General features: G+C 51.8%; 1 protein-coding gene across 2 annotated transcripts in view; it reads right to left on the bottom strand.

The window, feature by feature from the left end:
* Positions 1-20,422, bottom strand: part of PLXNA4 (plexin A4) — a 614,743-nt gene that overhangs the window by 358,552 nt on the left and 235,769 nt on the right. For both annotated transcript variants that reach the window (XM_081243430.1, XM_081243431.1), the window contains one exon: positions 4,927-5,109. In XM_081243430.1, the coding sequence (XP_081099556.1) occupies positions 4,927-5,109 (183 nt within the window). The remainder of the gene's footprint in view (positions 1-4,926; positions 5,110-20,422) is intronic.

The following is a 20,422-nucleotide window of genomic DNA, read 5'->3' on the forward strand; positions in this document are numbered from 1 at the left end:
TTTAAATTTCCAGGTGAATGTTAAGGAGAATTCTCAGATACACTGAGGAAGTTTCAGGGCAGGGGCCGCGCATCTCTGACCTGGTATTGCTCTGTGACTCAAGCATTACAGAAACACATACACACAGCACCCACTCCTGAGAACTTATGTTCAGAACGACACAGCTTCAGGTGGGTCTCCCTCCACCTCTGGCTGGTTGCCTTTCTGGACCCACGGTCAGGGCCTACAGAACATGAGCAAATCAACTTCAAATAGGCTCAGACAGAGAAAGACAGATATTGTATGTATCACTTATGTGTGGAATCTTTCAAAAATAGGATACAAATGAACTTATATACAAAACAGAAATAGACCCACAGACATAGACAACTTATTATTACCAAAGGGGAAAGGCGGGGGAGGAATAAATTAAGAGTTTGAGATTAGCGTATACATACTTCTATATATAAAACAGATAACCAATAAGGAGCTACTTATTGGCATAGCACAGGGAGCTATGCTCAGTGTTTTGTAACAATCTGTAAGGGAAAAGAATCTGAAAAACGAAAAGACAGATAGATACGTATAACTGAATCACTTTGCTGTACACCTGAAGCTAACACAACACTGTAAATCCACTACATTTCAATAAAATAAAATAAAACAAAATGTAAAAATAATTCAAAGAGGCTCAAGAAAAAAAAATTAGGAAGACTGAATTAATCTGCATGACAATTCCCAAGAAGAATGACTTTGTGTTATCTACTGCTATTGACCCTCCATGCTGACACACACCCAGTTCCTATCCAGAGGGGCTGGTATGGCGTGGTTTGCCCGTGTGTGTGCTCACATGTGCACACACACACACCCTACCACAAGCCAGCAGCAGGGCCAGCCAGGGTTCTGCTTAAAACATCCACCAAGTGTCCTGCCCCTTCCTGTGAGCGGTTCAACCTAACAAAACACCCAGTAAAGATGCAATCACAAAATGAAAGGAGCAAGCACACCTCAAGTAGAAGTTTATGATGTTTTGGTTCACAATGAACATTACTCTCCCCCTAATGTCAGGCAGTAATTCACTGCTGAACAGCAGCCATATAATATGATCACTTAGGGGTAAAAATGTAACAGAGACAGAGAAAGCAGGGTGGACTTATGGCTGGAATATTCAAGCAAAGAGGTCTTGTCCTTCTGAGGCAACACTGACCTCGTTACCCCAAGCTGGTTCAAAGTTTTCCAGATTTAAACGGACATCTTAAGGCAAATCAGGATGGTGTTTGCCTTAAGAGTTTTCCCTATAGTTGAAATTGCAATAGTCTGTGACTTATTCCTCACTTCCTAGGCACCTCCTCATGACTGAAGCATTTATGTGCCACATTTCTTAACAGCCCATGGAAAAGGATGCCAATGCCAGCTGTAGCACACACACATCAGAAAAAATAAGACGTCCAAATTGGTACTTTCCTCACCTCCTTTCCCCCTGCCTCATGTGACGTGTGCACTAAAGGAGTGAAATTATGGTCATCAGAGACAAGGTCGCAAATGATGGGGACCCACACCTTTCAAACAAAATGAAAAGGCAGTAATTTTGAAGGCAGCCCATGGATAGCTACAGCCTAGCTCCTGGACCCCTGAAACTCACAGAAAACTCCCTTACTCTTAGCAAACTTCCCAACCCCCTTCCACCCAGCCTTCCCACCTTGAGTCCCTTGTCATATTGCAGAGAACTTCTGCGAGGCCCTTGATACACACGGGAGATTATTACAGGGCTCAGAGAAACCAGCTCTATAATTACGGCGACAGTGTGATTTCCATTATTCTCGCCCCCTGGTTTCAGTAGCTCACAAAACTTCCTGCTAAGTCCTCCTGCAGTCCAAGAGCTTTTCATGGCTGGGCCTCTGCCCAAAAGGTGAATGGGGTCCTGATAACCTCTGGGAAAAGCAAGGCAGAGTTATTACAAGGAAAGGGGAGTGGTGCTCAGTGAGCAAGGATGCTGGGAAATTCTATTGTTTAGAAAAAATAAATAAACTGGCCAGTTTCGCTTTTTATTATTTCAAACAACAGACTCGGCGGCCCGGCTTTCCTTTACCAACTCAGACTGTCCCCCTGGGCCAGCTGTGCTGAGTCTGCAGGAGGGTAGCTGAGCTTCAGCTAAACTATTAAAAAGCCTCCCACTCAGAGCTCGTGGAGCAGAAAGTTTGGCTGCCCTGATGGCCTGGCTTTCCCCGGGAGGGCCACTGGCTCATTCCCCTCCACGTGACCCTCTGGTCTTACCTCTCAAATGTTTATGCTTCACCAGTCCCACTATAGTTCTGGAAATTAAATGTAATGTCCCAGGTGGCTGAAACCGAACTGTTCTTATATAAGCCCTCCCACCCCCCAGAGTAAAAGATGAGAAAGGCCAGCCCACGGTTTATAAAGTCCCAAGGCTCCTGGTCAGGTGTTGCCTGTCATTGCTGGCCTGGCTGACCTCTGGGGACACTTCAAGGCAAGGCTTTGCCCACAGCCTGCCCCATGAGGGATGTCTGTGTGCGCTTGGCCTGCCCAAGCTCCCGGAGGTGTCCTCAGCCCACACTCGTGGAGATGGGCTGCATTCTCACCTCCCCTCAGGAGGCCGGCTTCCACAGGGGAGAGGGAGCCAGCCCCCATGAGCCTCTGTCCACCCTCTGACCAAGAGCACACATTTGCAAGTTGACCGTCTTGGGTTTACGATGCAGCCATGGCCAAGAAACATCTTCCCCCCCGCCGCCAAGAGAAAACAACTTTCTGTTCTGTTACGTGCACTGAATTTTCAAAGTTTGTTTCACTGACACCATATACCAACCAGCTCAGACAACAGCAGAAAAAAACAAAAACAAAAACCTTCTACAGGGTCTACTTGGTCTGGCCAGAAAGTGAAGGATCCTCTGGCACCTGGTAGGAAGTTTAGGGGGTGGGCATCTTTCAGCACATTGCAGGAAGTCACCTCTCCCTTGCACTGAGATTGGGCTCAGTAGAGACAAGAGCTAAAGCACCCCAAATTTCCTTGCTTACTTATTTACCCTCAACAGTACTTATTCACCCATCAGGGCAAGCAAAGCAGGTCAAGACATTTCACTGTGTGAACTGCATATGGGAATGCTTTTGGTATTCAGACTTCGCTTTGCCAGCAAATCAAATTCCTTGACTACTAGTGAAGAATGGAGTCATATGAGCAACTAATGGAAACATCCCCGCAGTCCCTGCTCTACAGCCCGTGGACTTCCCTCCTTGATTTATACTGAGGCTTATCAGACACAATTTCAGCAAGCTTGGTTATCTGATTTCCTAGCTCACTGAAAGCTGGAAGCCGCAGACTGAGGGAGGAAGAAAGGCGCTGATGTGGACCAGCACTTCCTGGCAGCATCTGGAAGTGCTGAGTGACACGGTACGCTAGAAGAAGAGCCGGGAAGACTACAGCAATCAAACACAACACACCTACACCTCCCAGCATCTTCCCTGGGCGTCCGCGAACCCCGTTCAACATGTGAGTAATAATCTAAACGAGAAGGTCAAGGCAGCAAGAAAACATTCAATTGTGTTTAATATATTCTTCACAGAAGGCAGACCATAAAATGTAATTCTTAAAGCTATATGGATGATGGTTAAATTATTTGTTAACTTGACACAGAAGGCAGCACACTACGATGAGGTGGGCAATCCCAGATGCGTGGCGTGTTGCCTGCATCACCCTTGCAGTGTGCCATGGCGTTTCCCCAACATATGTTTCTTCTTCCAGCTGCTATGCATGTAACTGCTCCACACACATTCCCAACCCCCACACACTCTGCTCCCCACCTCTCCCCCTCCAGCCCCACTGCCTGTTCCACAGAGACGTACACTCTAAAGAAAAAAACAACTGCTGAAATGGGCTGTCACACAGTAGGATGGGAGAACAGGCACAGTCCCTAGATTTGCAGAGAGCACTTCCCCTTGACCATCAAGCTAACACCCACAAACACAGCAAAGAGAAAAGCAGCCATCAAAATTCAGTCTCAGATCTGGCAGTGCTGCTTTATCCATCTGAATCACACAATGTCCAGTTAATTCCAAGGGAAGCCTAATTAAAACAAGCAGGATCTCCACATGGAGTCATCAATATTTCCCAGGGAAAAGACTCAAGTACGATGATCAGCCAACAGAAAACAGGACCTACTGCCTAGAGTCTTAGAAAGGCTTTTAATCCAAGTAAGGAGGGCACCCTATGGGGCCAGCACCAACTCACTGAGATGAGAACCCAAGCAGAGGTGGACGAGAAAATAGTTCTAGATAGCTAGGGGCCCCCAACACGGCGGATGGGCCAAGGCCACCCAGTGCCCCTGAAGCCAGCAAGCTTCTGAAGAACGAGGAGGAAAACTCACGTCCCCAGATCACTCCCCCTAGGGCAGTTCTGTGCCCCCAGAACATCCAGGGTTTCCCCGTCCCATGACTTGGCTCTTAGCCCTAACAGCAACTCCAACAGGTACTACACTTTCCTCTGTTGGTTTCCCTGAATGGAGTTCAGATGGATGCACCAGCCAGAAGGGCTGAAGCAGGAGGAACAGGCATACCCCTTGCCTCTGTCCATCCTCCACAACCACTCAGGCCTCATAAAGCTATTGCCTTGGGGCATAAGCCCAAGTTGGACAGAATACACCATATTCAGAATGGCCCAGCAACCTGGAGATGCACACCTCTCAGGAGAACACCAGCCCAATGGAAGAGATGGATCCACACACTCACCCACTGTGAGTCCCACAACAACCCTGCATGTGAAGGCACAGAAAGGACAAGAGTATCATTGATGACCTCAACAGCAACACAGCTCCTTAGCTCAAACCTGTATCATTGCCAACCAGGTCCAAGGTAGTAAAAGAATGCAAGAGAACATCCATCCTGGCGGGGACAGGCTGTCTCCACAAGAACCAAAATGACGACACCTTGTCCTACCTTCTTCAGCTTGCCACTTTTGGTGCCCACGAAGGCCAGAGAATGATTCTTGTAGACGTATGCGATGACAGAAGTCATGCGGTCCCTGTCCTCCGTGAAGACGGGGATGCCACGCACCATCTCAGACACGCCCAGGGGGGCGTTCATATCCAGGCCACAGAAGTTGTCATCGATGGTTAAGAGCTGAAAAGGAAGGAGGAGGAAAATGAGAAGCGAGCACCAGGGCAATGGGTGGAGGTACTGAGTCAGAGAACTCTGGAGCTAGAAGAATCCCTACAGATGGATCATCTGTTATAAATCCCTCCTTTATTACATGAAAAACTCAGCTCCAGAGAAACTAGGTAACCCGTCAACAGTCATCTAAGTAGGTTGCAGGACCATGGCAAAAAGTCACAGATCCCTGGAGTCTCTTTACACTATACGCCGTGGTCTCCCTGCCCCTCCTCCAACCCCTCCAGGCACCATCTTGGTAGTTTAGATGGCCCATCATCACCATCCCTTGGGAAAGCACTGGGCCAGCACCCATGGGCATGGGCTCCACACAGCCTTGCTGGGGAGCGAGAGCGGCGAGGTCTCCACATCTACACACTTACTGCTGAGCAGACACACAGACGAGGACTCGAACGTGTGGAACAGAGAACTAGGAATGTTAACACATGTGCGACAACACCATGGCAGAGACATGTACAGACAATCGGTCGGGGAAAGGAGGAATGGGAGGACTGGAAGGTTTGTGGATGAACTCAGCAGGCCCCAGGTGCCTCACTGTGTCCCATTTCAGGCTCTCTGCTTCTTTTAGAACACGGCGAAGGAGGGCAGGCAGCCTGACCTTGTCATACCTTCACCAGCATTTCCCAAAGTGTCTTCCATGGAACCCCAGTCCCACAAGATCTTCTACCATAAACGGGCTCCTTGGGCAAATAATTTTGGGAAATGTACTGAAACGCAGTGCATTCTAACACCATGTAAGACATTCCTAATTGTTACAAGAAGGGTCTGTAAAGTCTTTTTAGGAAGAAATATGTTTAAAATTCTCTCAGCATTTTATTCCCTAAACCACTTTTTTGACCGGAACACCTCTTAGCATCCCTTAAAGAGACTATTTTCCCAGGTACCCTGTGGGACACACTGACCCAACTCTTGCTTCTGACTCTGGGAGAATTTCAGGAGTCAGGGAAGAAGCAAGAAAAACCTTTGGCCCATTTCCCTGTCCCCCCAAGTGTTTTAGCTGAAATTCTCCCAGTTTTATTCCAGGCTCCCAGACCCCCATGTAAGCAGAAGGTCACAGCTAGGGAGTCCTACTGGGGAGTGTAGAAGACCTTGACAATGGCTGGTGAGGGGTCTCCAGAAACCTCCACTGAGCAGCTTTGGGTTGGCACAGATCTCCCCGAGGTGCTAGGATCCTGCACTGGATTTCCCCTTTTTTCTCAGAAGAACTGTGTGCTCTTAGAAGACTCATTCCATCTCCCTGTGCTTTTATTTTCCACTCTATAAAGATGAAGGAAACAACCTCTGCCTTTTGATGAGCTTCCATAAAGCCTATAGAGTTCATGCCTGTAAACGTCTTAGGACCTTGCAGAGAAAAGAGTGAAATAAAATACAAGGTGTCATTTTTTAAAGGCTTCAATCCAGCCAAAGGAAGAGGCATCTGGAGAACCAGCAGGCAGGCTATTGCCAGCGGAGCTGCGTGCAAACGGCCAACGCTGCGCTTTCCAGGGATGCGGGGGTTCCCTCAGCTCTCGCCCAGCAGTGCTGCCCATCTCAGGGAAGACAATGTGCTGAGCACCGACACCCTCCCTCTCATTGTGGTGGGAGCAGCCAGGGCAGGGAGGGAGAGAGCATGGGCGGGCTCGGCAGGCCACGTGCAGAGCAGACGACTGCACCACGGCTGGCATTGCCTCTGGCCTCTATTGCAGGGTCTGGCCCAACAGCCCGGACCAAACGCACCCCACCCCTTCAAAAACAACTATAGGAGTCAAAGGTGGGAGGAAGCTTTCAAGGTCTAGTCTGATCTTTATGGTTCTTTCCTAAAATGAGGAAATGGGGGCGGGGGGAGACAGAGTGGAGAGAGAAAGAGATGGACAGAAGAGAGGAAAGAAAAATCCAGACAAAGAAAGGGCAGACAGTGTTTTCTCCCTGCTGGACGTAACTGCCGTGACCTGCCAAGCATTCAGAGGGCAGCTTAGGAATCTTCATGGCCTTGCATGTTCCTGCCTCTGGTTCAGAAGGAGTCCTCATCCTGGACTTTCTAGGCCCTGAACTGTGCTGCTGGGACTTCTGCCATTAGCAAAAGGACCTCACCCATTACAACCCATTTCCCAAGTAGGTGAGACCGAATGATTGTCTGCTCCGCACAAGGGGATACTGAGGCAGGGAGCGAGGCCGTCCATGCTTCCCACCGTCCCTGGCACAAACACACGCCTTATTGACCTGATAAGGCTAGGCCGTTCAGCCCCCCGAAACTACATTTCTGAGTGGTCAGTTTCCAAATACCATTCTTCTTCGCTGGGCAGAACACGAGATAAAAACCAACCACGTACAAAAAGAGAGTGTGCATTCAGCCAGCTGCCACGTTAAATCCCTGCTTGCTCAGGGGCAGAAAGTCAGGGACTTGCAAGTCTCTGCCACTGCAGCATCTTGCATGTCAAGGGGCCAAGTGAGGACAGCTCAGCCTGGTGGCCTGGCAGCTAGGACTCTACTGGTTTCAGCTCATGACAGCTCCCCGTGAGGCCCCATCAGGAGGCAGGTCTCGGGCTCCTCACCTGTACCTGACAGGTACACCCCACATTGCCTACCTCGTAGTATTGTCATCAGGCTCAGATGAGGCAAAGGGGACAACTGGGGCTCCTACCGTGGTGCTGAGATTCCAGGGACGATGGCTTCTCACCCAGGCTCACCTGTGCCTCGATTTCTCCCTCTGAGCGGGGCCCCAGGTGATGAAGGGGTGATGGAGGCCTTTGACCAGGAGAAGCCCGGGTCTGCATGGATGCTGAGGCCCCCTGGCTATGGCGTGGGGTGGGAAGGGGCTTGCTCCTCATTTCCTCAAAGCGGGGGTGATAGGGGAGGGAGTTTTAACATTGAAGTCGGGGGAAAGCACAGGTCTCGCATTCACGGGCAGCTGAGCTGCTTCCCAGCCGCACATCTTGGCACAAGCTGCTCCTGTCCTCTGGGCCTCACCTTCCTTGACAGTAAAATAGCAAGACGGGCCCATCCCGAGGCCTAGGTGAGATATCAGGTGTGAAGACACCGGCTAAACTGGAGAGCCCTTCATTAAGGTAAGATGCGATTTCATGTTAATTTTTTTAATGGAAATCCTGCCCAGAACAGAAGTAGGATGGCGGCAGGGAGTGGCCCTTGCACGACAACCGCCCCCCCCACCCCCGCCCCAGAGCACAGCTCTCTAAGGACACCACCCGCTGAGTCTGAGCTGAAGCCACAGAGTAACAACCGCACTGGGAGCAGAGGAGAGGGGAGGGAGAGTCCCGCAGGGCCCGCAGACCTCGGGGGCTGGGGTGTAGGGAGCAGATGCCGGGCCCCTGGAAGGGAAGGCTAATGGGCGAAAGCCTTCCACGGGTAAGGGTTGGTGCAGATCCCTGAGCACCCTGGGCAACGGGGGAGGGAGCCTCTGCTATGGCCCTGGCCGAGCCCTCCCCTGGGCCCCTTAACGGCCAGATGAGAGCGGCAGCCAGAGGAGCCAGGAAGGGACTGGGCTCCGCTGTAAGCAGGGGCCCAGCAGGCCTGCAGGCCCAGATTGCACTTCTCCCCTGCCACTCCACAAATACCCACGGATGAGCTATGGCCACCGCTACAGCGCTTACTCATTCGACAGCAGCTTCATTCTTACCAAGGAAAGAAATTAGGGTCTGCTGCATGGGAATATATGTGGTAGGCAACCCTGTGAATAGACCTCAAGGCCTTAGACAGGGCCACACCCTCTGGGGTCCCTTCTGCCTCATCAGGAAGATACCAAATCTGCTTTCCATAAAGGTCCTCATGGGGTACCTGGCTTATAAATTAAGATTAGTGATCCACTGGATTCCAGGGACCAGGAGCTCAAGGATGGGACTGTGTTTTACCCATGTTTGTATCCTTAGCTTGGTTCCTGGTTCACAGGAGGTTAAGACATATACGTTAAATGGATAATGGATGGATGGATGGATAGATGACTAAATAAAGGCTTGAGTCTCACAGTGGCTGGCACTGTGGAACTAGAGTCAGAATGCCTAGGTTTGAATTCTGCTCCACCATTTAATGCTGTGTGACCTTGGGCAAGGTATTTAACTTCTCTGTGCCCCAGTTTATCACGGGTAGTATAGGGATAATAATAATAGCATATACTTCCCGGTGCTGTGGTGAAGATCAAATGAAGATCAAATGACTAATACAATTAGAACAATGTCTGGCACTTAGTAAGTGCTAAGAGAGTGTTAGCTCTTATTACTGTTGGTCAACCTTAGACAACTCAGATAACTTTTGTGAGTCTTAGCGTCTTTGGGGAAATTCATGATATCCACCTCGTAGAGGTGTGATCAAGATTAAAGGGGCTAATGTTATCAAGATGAAATAGCAAAGGTGGTGTTTCCTCAAGATCTGTCAGGCCCATGAGGCTGAATGAAGGAGCAGAGATACAGTCTTAAGATCCAGAAGAGTTGCGCTACTCATCAGAAATGCGAATTCTCGGGCCCCACCCCAGATCTACTGGATCAGAAACTCTGGATGTGGGGCTCAGAGATCTGTATCTTAACCCCTTCCCAGCGCTTTAGTAAGAAGCACCCTCCTAGATCACCATAGGCGTCCCTTCCTTGCTGAGGGTGCCATAGACCGGCCCAGGACAGAATGGCACGTGACAAGCATAACCACTGGAACAGGACCCACTGGACCCGGAGGGAGGGGCCCACGGCAGCCCCCCCGGAGCCGAGCAGCCGTGGTGGAGGTGGCGTGGGGAGCCGGAGCTGACACTCCAGATTACAATCTCACAGCTCACCGTGCTTCCCTCGCGGCAAAGGTTACCATGCAATTACGTGTCGCTACATTCAAATGACAGAGCAGTTACCGTTACTTTACCAATTACAGGGAAATTGCTCCCACTCTGCAGAGACTGGCACTCTGAAAAACTCTATCATCTCCACGAAAAGGGGATTTTAAATGCTGCCAGCATCCTTCCTCCGCAGTCTCCCCAGGTTCCAGGGCAGAGCTGCAAAGCAGCCACCCAAGGGCCCCCGCAGTGTCTGGTGGTCTCTGTGGAGACCCTCTGAGAAGGGCTGAAGAAGGGGGCAGACCTGGGAGACAATGAGGGCATCACCCTCCGACCCTGTGCCCCACCATCAACCTGACACCTGTGCCAACCCATCCTGTAGGCCTTGGGTGATGAGGTGGGGCAGGAACCCGATTCTGAGATCACTCCTCCTCCGATCTAGCACGGCCCCCAGCCTGGTTCCTGATGCACCCGCCTTGCCAGGTGGAGCTGGTTTAGCCCTGCCCTGCATTGCCCCACCTCTGCAGAAACCCCACATTGAGTCCTTATTATGGAAAGATCAGAACTAGGCCAGAGCTCAGTGGTCCAAAAGCAGTGCTAATGAGGTAAAGGTCACCAGGTCCATCCCCCTGTGGGCCAATTAGCTCAGCTCTGGGACCCGGTCTCTTCCATAGCCATAGGCTGCCCCTCTCACCCACGGCATCCACTGTTTGCAAATATCCCAAACTGATCCAGAGGAGGCTAACCAGATGAGTCTGCAGGGATGGACAAATGCAGCCGACTCCTCCAACTGGGGTTGCAGCCGCCGACTGCTCTGGGCCGGCAGCTGCAGTCTCTGAGCCCAGGATGGAAAATACAGTCAGACCTGGTCCTCCCATTGCTCACGGGTAGCTCCTGAAGAGAGAGGAGTCCTTCCATCTGGGAGCAAACCGGCTCTCCAGCCCTCTCTGAAGGCAAAAGTAGCATCCAGCCTCATGCAGAGGAGTCCTGAGCACCCCTGCGCCCACCCGCAAAGCTGGGAGGCCAGACCATTATGGGAGGAGAAGGCATCAGAGACCTTCCAAGCTCACCCACTGTGGGGCCTTCAGTTGGGCCTTTTTCCATCAAACTTTTGGTCTCTTAGGCTACTGGAACTCCCTGTTTCCATTAGGGGAAACTGAAGCACTAAATGAAGACAACGCTATTTACTCTTCTTCATTTATTACTTTGCTTAAGAATGTTTAGAAGGACCTACTAGGTACCAAGCACCAGGTGAGGACCCAACAGTATAAAGATGAAAACATCTCTGTTTCTGCCCCTTTCTCAGTGAGGGAGACAGACCGGGTCCATGACTAGACGAGGCCATGTATGCCCAGCTTCAGTTATGCACCTGGCGCTGTGGGGACAGAGGGCAGGGCCACAACTGCCGCGGGGAGCAGCAGGGTTTCGAGGAAGAAGTGACACTGGGGCTCAATTCTGGGTTCTCTGTCCAGGACAGTGCATGGCCAAGCTTTCACATACTGTGCCATTTCAAAGGAAAATGACTCAAGATCTTAGAATTCAATAGCCCCATTTTACAGAAGGGAAAAACTGAGGATTAGAGAGTGAAATGACCCCTCATGATCTATCACATTCCCAGACTAGATGGAAAAACTGGCATTACATGGAGGCTTCCTCCAGGTTGCTAGAGGGTGGCCCCAAAGGAACCGATTCCAGGATCAGGGAACCTACTGTCAGGATGAGAGGCTGCTCTGGGACAGTGCTTGCTTCCTTTTCTGCTGTCCAGGATGAGCCCTCCACCCTTCTGTGATCTCTGGGAGGAACTACCTCTCCCATCCCGAGGAGGCCCTTGGCTAGTCATCAGAGTGGGCTTCCTCCTTTCCTGGGCTGACCTATCCCAAAGGAAAGTGAGAGCTGAAGTTTAGAAAAGAAATACAAGTTAGGAGAAAAAGAAGGTGGAAGCCCATGAGGTGCCTGCTGATGTGGAAAAGAAAATGTCTTTAGATTCATGCTCAGCAGTCCTTAGATTCATGTCCCAAACATCTTCCCACTAATTAATTACACTTGCGCGCGCGCGCGCGCGCGCACACACACACACACACACACACCCCACCCACACCCCCCCCCGGGAGCTGACCAGAGCAGACCTCCACAGTGAATTACGCATGTGGGATTTCTTTATAAAGGGAGATATTGATCAGGTAAGTGTAGTAGCTCATGTCTACATACAGACCCCAGCTGTAAATCTCTGCAGTACAGGAAGATAATGATCTCCCACTTATTGGGGCCAGATCTCAAATAGAACCGCTGACCCCAAGGTGTTCATCAACGCACCAGGGTCTGATGCCCACTGTGTATGACTCTGTGTGCCGTCTGACGGCAGGACAGGAGGGAAGCAGAGAGAGCCCTCAGGGAGGTAGGAACCCCGTGGGGAGGCCCTGGTTGGCTTGAGGTTATTCTCACCAGAAAGCCTGTTACTCCATAAAATGTCCCACGTGTGTGAGTGCTCATTTCTGTAACAGAGAAAGAAATCCAAAAACTTGGACGATACCACCCTCTGACTGCTTTACTGTTCTGCATAAACTTTCCTCTCGCTCTTATGATTTCTAACCTTCCCCGAAGCTCTGCCCATGGCCCGTGCTGAGCCCAGGTGGTCGAACTCTCTTCCAAGATGGAGAAGCCCCGACAGAGGTGAAGGTCGGCCCTACACCTCGGCTGTGAGCCCAGACGTCAGGAAAGGAGCGGGAAGGAGGCCTCCTCCACTTAATCACTAATGCATTATCTCAGAACAGTTCTTTAGTGTGTCTTTTTCAATGAGACTGTAGGGGGAATGAATGTGCAGAGACAGAGAGGGGAAGCCAGCAAACCACAGCCACAGTAACCTAGTTAGACCAACATGTTATTGAAGGGGCTTCATGAAAAGTGTCTTGGGGTTGGAGAAAGAACCTGACAAATCGCACCAAGATTCCCAAGAGCCACGTGCGCTGTTCCTAAGCAACTCAAAAGGGTGGGAACCAAAATACAGGTCACCTACGTGGTCACTCACTCATCACGATAACAACCTATCCTTCTAACAGGAAACTAATGCCACTCATGTGAGCTGTTTTCCCAAGAGAAGGGCATTAAGCCCAGCACCCTCTCTGCAGTCCAGAGTGCAACCAGGAGCGAGCCGTAGCATGCACCGCTCCTAGGAGGTGCTGAGCATAGCGGGCAAAGAGCAGCTCCAAGTCAGGATCCCAGGGATTGAACCCCTGACCTGCTCCTCATTAGCTCAGCTGCTGAGAGCCCTGCGTTCCTCCCTCTGGTAAGGAGAGAGGGCCACGACACCATGACTGGAGATACAGGCAGGCCAAGCAAAAGAATCAGGAATGAAAATCCACTAGCCCAGTTCTGCAGGTGACCTCCGTGATGCGACTAGTCCAGAAGCCAAAGCTGGGCCCCTGGAAAAGACCAGGGAAGGCCTTGGAATGGTTCCAAGCAAAACGACAAAGCGAGAGAGAGGCATGGACTAGCTATCTACCTTACCAAACGTAAGGTAGATAGCTAGTGGGTAGCAGCCCCATAGCAAAGGGAGGTCAGCCCGGTGCTTTGTGACCACCTGGAGGGGTGGGATAGGGAGGGTGGGAGGGAGGGAGACGCAAGAGGGAAGGGATATGGGAACAGATGTATATGTATAACTGATTCACTTTGTTATAAAGCAGAAACTAATAAAAAAAAAACCAAAAAAACCACTTGGGTGCTGTCCCTTTCCTTTTGTACCTTAAGTTTCAGAGGTCCCCAGTGGCTGCCTGTCAAGGGCAAAGAAACCCCACCCAGCCCATCAATCCCACGTTCCCGCTTCTCTCCCTGTTTACTGCAGACAAGCTCAGCTGCCACCAGGACTGTAATTGGAGCAGGGCACACCACAATGATTAAGTCTGTGTGTTTTCTAGCGGGCACTGGGAAGCAGTGGTCCCGATCGCCAGGCTGAATTATGGGGTAGGTCATTCCCTTGTTAGCGGGAATAAATTTTATTAGCCCCACTCGCGTTGCTGTGCATCTTCCCCTCTTTGCTCCTCAGGCCCGAGTGTGGGTCTGGACAATGTTGCCTGCACGCAGGATAAATCAGCTGAACAAATCCCATTATATTTTGGAACGCTGACAGAGACACAGTAATGACACCGAGACTGGGAAAAGATGTGGGCTTTCTTCTCCCCCGCTGATCCCGTTTCAAACACATGGACAGCATGCGGGGCCCAATCCACCAGGAAAGAAATGTAAATTGAGAGGCCGAATGGAGAACTCCGTGAGTTGTCTTTTTTCCTGCCCTCCACTAACTTTGTTAATGAAATGAAGCAAGCACCGTGCGCCAACGTGTAGTCATTCCCTTCTGCCTTACAAAAACTAAGGGGCACATGAAGGTGACAGCAAGGAGGATCTGGCTGGAAATGTATCCTCTCCTTCAAAGGCCCTAACTTAGCATTCATAACACGTGCTGGATGGCAGGGAAGGCGAATGGGGCACGCTCCAGGCCTGGGATTCTGAACACAACATCTGGGTTAGGCACAGCCCAAATCTCTCAAAAGCAGGTACTGGTGGAGAAAAAATATCAGTATGAAATCACAGCAATATTATTAAGTCTCCTTCTGTCTCATCAGGTGGTTACTGTAACCAAAGGAGACTACACTGATGATGCTATGAGATGTTTCGTGTTCTACAAATATAAGGTGCTCGGTGACTATCATCATTTATTCATGTCTCTCTGTGTTTCTCTTTCCCTAGGAGTCTCAGCAGACTTTATTAAAGGGATATTGTTTTATCACCTCCTTCTAGAAGGTGAAATGTATAATTTAAAGCAAAAAGGAAAACCGCTCACCAGCTCAGTGATCTCTCACGAGCTGGACCTGGCTGAGACCCAGAGGCCCAAGCTCCCAGGCCAGCATCCCGGCCAAGACGCCACCCTGTGAGGATGACGGGAATTGAAGGAGAGGCCCAGAAATGCAGATCTAGATGGATAAGTCAGGCCAGTCTGTGTGCTGACTGAATGAGAGGCCTGGCTGCCAATCTGGGCTGGGCTGTCGCACACCATCTGGGTGTGTGTGTGTGTGCGCGCGTGTGTGTACACGGGAGAGAAATCTCTGTGTGTTAGCTGCTGTGTAGTGTGGAGGTGTGAGGGAGGATACATCACAGAAAGAGGGAGCCTCAGGGATGACTGTGCCCAGAGTGTGAGTGGAAGTGAGAGAGTGAAACACAGCAGAGAGAGCGACAGACACACAGAAACGACGGGGAACAGACACCATGAGAAAGTGATTCATATATCCAGAGCAGAGAGGATGCGTGTGAACACGTGGGTGTGTGTATAGGGGTGCATGCCTCTGTGCAGGGCTTCATGAAGTCGTTCTCTCGGTGTTAGGACATGGCATTGCCGGCCTCACATCCTAACCACTGCTCGGTAAACCCCACCCTGAGGTTGTGGCAGCTGTCTGTGTTAACTGTCTGCAGATGGGATTCCTGGGTCTCGTCACCCTCCCTGCTGGCCCAATGGGCTCCAGGGTGGTGTCCTGGGAGGTCATGCCCAGCCTAGGAGGCCAGCCTCAAGCCCCTTCCTCTCATCAGGCCCAGCATATCACCCAGGGCTCAGCCACCATCCTGGCCCCCAAAGCACCACGTGTACCTGGCTGAGACGCAACTTTAATTGCAAATTCTGCTGGCCAAAGAGGAAGAGGTGGGTGTCCTTTTCACCTGAATACCTGGAACAGGAGCCATCTCAAGGGGAGGGGGGAAACTTGAATAAAGACAGGGTCTGTGATATGGCAGCGCCTCCCAACCCACTGCTAAAACACAAGTCTGGAGTACGGGGTCAATGGGCTGTGAGGGGTGAGGGGTGAGGGCCTGGGCTGATGTGGAAGGCGATTTGTGATGTGTGCTGTCACTGGGACTTGAGTGTGGTGTATGCGGTGCATGTTTAATGGCCCCCGTGTGTGTGTGTGTGTGTGTGTGTGTGTGTGTGTGTGTGTGCGTGCATGCGCGTGTGTGCGAAGTGACCTGGAGTTGGGGAAGGAGGGATGGGGGAGACAGGAGCAGAAGTTCCTGGTCTGAGAGAGGACTGCCGCTGAGCAGAAAGAGAAAGGCCTGCCTCGCGCCACAAACAACAGGACATACCCATCCAGTCAGAGCTGCACTTCCTGCTGACAGGAAAAGAAAACAGCCCGAGCAGACGGGCAGAAACCGGCACCCGGAGCCTGGGGTGGCTGCCTGGCCATTCCGGATACGCACTCTGGTGGAGTTTCAGGATCCCAGGCGCCAGACCGAACGGCGTGACCGTCCAGGCTGGGCTGGGAGGCCAGCCCGCGTCCAGGGGGTGACCCTGTCTCCTCCCAGGGCTGCCCTGCCGGAGAGCAATGGATATGAACCACAGCAACAGCACACACAAACGGGGTTCTCCTTTCCCACTCGCCGCTGCTGGATATGAAGCGAAGCTTGGGGTTGAAAATAAAAAGCTCGGTCCCAGGTGCCTCTGTGAACCTTGCGAAACTGAGCAGGGCTGGTGAGTAAACCCTGAACTCAGGCAGGCACCTGGTCTGGCAATAGCTCTCAGTCAGGGGCTTCTGGAAATGTGAGGGGTTTCCTAGTCCCCGCAGTGACTGCAGAGTCCAGTCCCATTGGCACTTAGTGCTGCAGGGCCCAGCAAGGCAAACGCCCTGCAAGGCCAGACGGCTCTGCGCCGTGCATCATCCCAGCCCAGGTACCACCTCTGCGTCATGGAGAAACACCAGCGGGAAGAGCACCTGGCTGAGAATTAGGATGCAAAGAAGGCTCTAGTCCACCAGCTACATTACCTTCAGTGAAATACTTGACTTTTCCGTTCCTCCATCTCAACTGGACAGGATGTCTGCCTTTCCTATTATCCGGAGAACTGCTGAGAGAAGAGGAGGCGATGAAGCCCTTTGTAAACTGTCAGGCGCCACACGGACTCCCCAGGGGGACTGTCGGGCGGCTCGGAGGCCACTACTCTCTGCCCCCGCTACTGAGGCTGGACAGGTGTGAGGCGGTCACGCCGCTGACAGTCTCCGCCCCACGGACCGACATCTTCTAAGTTCCGCTCCACGCACCGGACATCTTCTAAGTTCCGCCCCACGCACCGACGTCTTCTAAGTTCCGCCCCACGCACCGGACATCTTCTAAGTTCCGCCCCACGCACCGACGTCTTCTAAGTTCCGTCCCACGCACCGACGTCTTCTAAGTTCCGCCCCATGCACCGGACATCTTCTAAGTTCCGCCCCACGCACCGACGTCTTCTAAGTTCCGTCCCACGCACCGACGTCTTCTAAGTTCCGCCTCACGCACCGGACATCTTCTAAGTTCCGCCCCACGCCTTCTAAGTTCCGCCCCACGCACCGGACATCTTCTAAGTTCCGCCCCACGCACCGACGTCTTCTAAGTTCCGCCCCACGCACCGGACATCTTCTAAGTTCCGCCCCACGCACCGGACATCTTCTAAGTTCCGCCCCACGCACCGACGTCTTCTAAGTTCCGTCCCACGCACCGACGTCTTCTAAGTTCCACCTCACGCACCGGACATCTTCTAAGTTCCGCCCCACGCACCGGACATCTTCTAAGTTCCGCCCCACGCACCGACGTCTTCTAAGTTCCGTCCCACGCACCGACGTCTTCTAAGTTCCACCTCACGCACCGGACATCTTCTAAGTTCCGCCCCACGCACCGGACATCTTCTAAGTTCCGCCCCACGCACCGACGTCTTCTAAGTTCCGCCCCACGGACCGACGTCTTCTAAGTTCTAAGTTCGAGTCTTGAGGGGGCGAATAAGCAGCTGATTTTTGCTCATCCAGGCTTCTCAGCACTAAAGCTGATGCTGCCTGACTCCTACATCCATTTCTCAACTGGTTCCAAACTTAGGGAAGACTTAAGTGGCATGAGTGACAGTCACTCTCATGGCCACAGCCCTCGTTCCTGACACACAGGCTGTAATGACCCGCTTGGATGCGTCTCTCTCCTGGACTCCTAGGCTCCTGGAGACTGATGCCATGTCATGATTCTTGGCACCAACCAGGAGAGGGTACATTGCCAAGGGCCTAATGAGAGTTTCATCCATTCATTAACTCATTTGGAGGCAGAAGGGCTAGTGTCCCGTGAGGTGACCCCAAAGACTGAAGAAAGGGTGAGGAGATAATAGATAGCCGTGCCCGGGGGCCTCCAGGACACCGGCCCTCTCGGCCCGCATAGAACACAAGAGCCTTGGGCCTCAACAGCACAGCCTCCAGCCCAGCAGTCCCACTGCAGGTCAGGAGTGTCGGGGCTCCCAGAAAGGGGCTGAGAGCTGTCGCCTTGGCCTGCTCAGGGCCGTGGCACATGACAAGAGCCTCAGGCTATGAGCTCCTTGTCTCAATTGTCACTGCTCTGCAGACAGAGGGTTTGGAGTCCCCAGAGAGCAGCCTTCCAAGGCACCAAAGATAGAGACCATCTCAGGGCTGAGCAGCAGAAACAAAGAAATTACATCATTATCCTTAACCCCGCCCCTGGATGCTCACCAGCAAAAGGCCTTAGGGTGATCTACAGTCTCCCAAGTCCTAAGACACACTTGGAGGAGCCCTGGCTGATCCCTCTAGGACCCTCCTTCTGCACAGGCCCTCCTGAGGTCCTTAGAGTAATTTTTCAGACGCCAGCCCGTTTGTTCTTGGATACCTCTTTCCATCCAAGCTGGGAAAAAACAGGACACAAGAAAGAATGGTAGGGCTTCCTTGGTGGCACAGTGGTTGAGAGTCTGCCTGCCGCTGCAGGGGACACGGGTTCGTGCCCCGGTCCAGGAAGATCCCACATGCCGCGGAGCAGCTGGGCCCGTGAGCCATGGCCGCTGAGCCTGCGCGTCCGGAGCCTGTGCTCCGCAACGGGAGACGCCACAGCAGTGAGAGGCCCGCGTACCGCAAAAAAAAAAAAAAAAGAAAGAAAGAATGGGCCAGAAGGCAAAACTGTAAGTTGCTTCCATCCCCCCCACCCCAAGCACCAGCAAACACCTGGGCTGCTTCCCCAGCCTCTACACCCAACGCCCACTCCAGGATTTTCGTTTGCAACATGCGCTGACTTTCACAGGGACACAGTCCCAAGAGGAGGACACTCCCGGCCGGCTGGCCCTTATCTGTGATAGGGGCTCAGCCAGCCTCTCTGGTTCTCCTGGAATAGAGACAACAGGTTGCTCCCTGGGGGCCTGCAGATCGAGGCTCCAGCTTCCCAGCCCTAAGCTTCTCCCCCAAGCTGGTCACCAGGCTGTGGGCCACCACGTGGCCCCACCAACGCCCCATGCATGGCAGGCTCCGACCCCATTTTCCCTGAACACAGCCAAACACAGCTGGGACCTGGGGAGGGGGTGGAGCCTCAGGGCTCTGAGTCCTGGAGGCATGAGCTCAGGGGAAGGAATGTGAATCCCAGGAAATGAAGAGACCAGAAAAGCCTGAAGAGCACCATGGAACAAGCATTCTAGCTTAGGAAATCAGGACAACAGGAGCACAATAAAAATGAGTCACTGGGCAAAAGGTACAAAATACCGGTTATAAAGTAAGTCCTGGAGATGTAATGTACAGCATGGTGACATAGTGGATAATACTGTATTGTATATTTGAAAGTTGCTAAGGGAGTAGATCTCGAAAGTTCCCATCATAAGAAAAAGAATGTGTTACTATGTATGGTGATGGATGTTAACTATAGACTCTTCTGGTGATCATTTTGCAATATATACAAATATTGAACCATTATGCCGTACACCTGAAACTAATACAGTGTTACATGTCAATTATATCTCAGTTTTAAAATGAACCACTTTTCAAGCTCTTTGAGTTGTAACTATGACAAAACCCACAAGGGACACCCAACCCTACAAAAAACAAGTCCTCAAGTCAGCCTCCTGGGCTTTATGCTCCCCTCCCCCACTTTCCTGCAGCTGAAACGCCGCAGGACAGAGGCCATCTGAGAATTGGTTCCCCTTCCCAGGCCTCAAGGGAATCCTGGACTCAGAGGCAAAAAAGAACTCTAGAATTCATCTCATCCCTCCCCTGCCTCAAGGTAAGAAGGCAAGAAGGAAAGGAATCCAACGGCCTTGTGAATGAATGAGTGCAGGAAAAGCTGGGTTTGCAAACTCTGTGCCTGTGAGGGCTCCTCAACGGGGACACTCAGGAGCCTGGCCTGCGTGGTCTGAGCTGAGGCCAAAAGAACCGTAGCCAAGCCCCAGAGCAAACTAACTCGAGTATGGGCTGAATCAAAGGAAACTGATACTGTGCATTAAAAGCTGGTGTGGCCTTTTAGACGGGCTGGGGAGACAGCCCCAGCCCTGTGCGGAGTTCCTGGCCTCCTCCTTTCTGCTCTCAGCCCTGAACTTGCCTCGAACTTGAAAAGGCTAATTAAAGCCCAAAGAAAAATCAAAAGCTTGTTATCTGGCTCCATTACTCCCAGTCCTGGCATTAGCCTGTCTTGCAAAGCTGCCTTCCCTCTGTTCTCTCCAAGGCCGCCAGGCGTATGTTAGGACCTGCAGCTCGGCAGGCTCCCGTGATGAAC

The sequence above is a fragment of the Mesoplodon bidens genome (assembly GCF_964165515.1).
Source record: "Mesoplodon bidens genome assembly, chromosome: 9".
NCBI lineage: Eukaryota > Metazoa > Chordata > Mammalia > Artiodactyla > Ziphiidae > Mesoplodon > Mesoplodon bidens.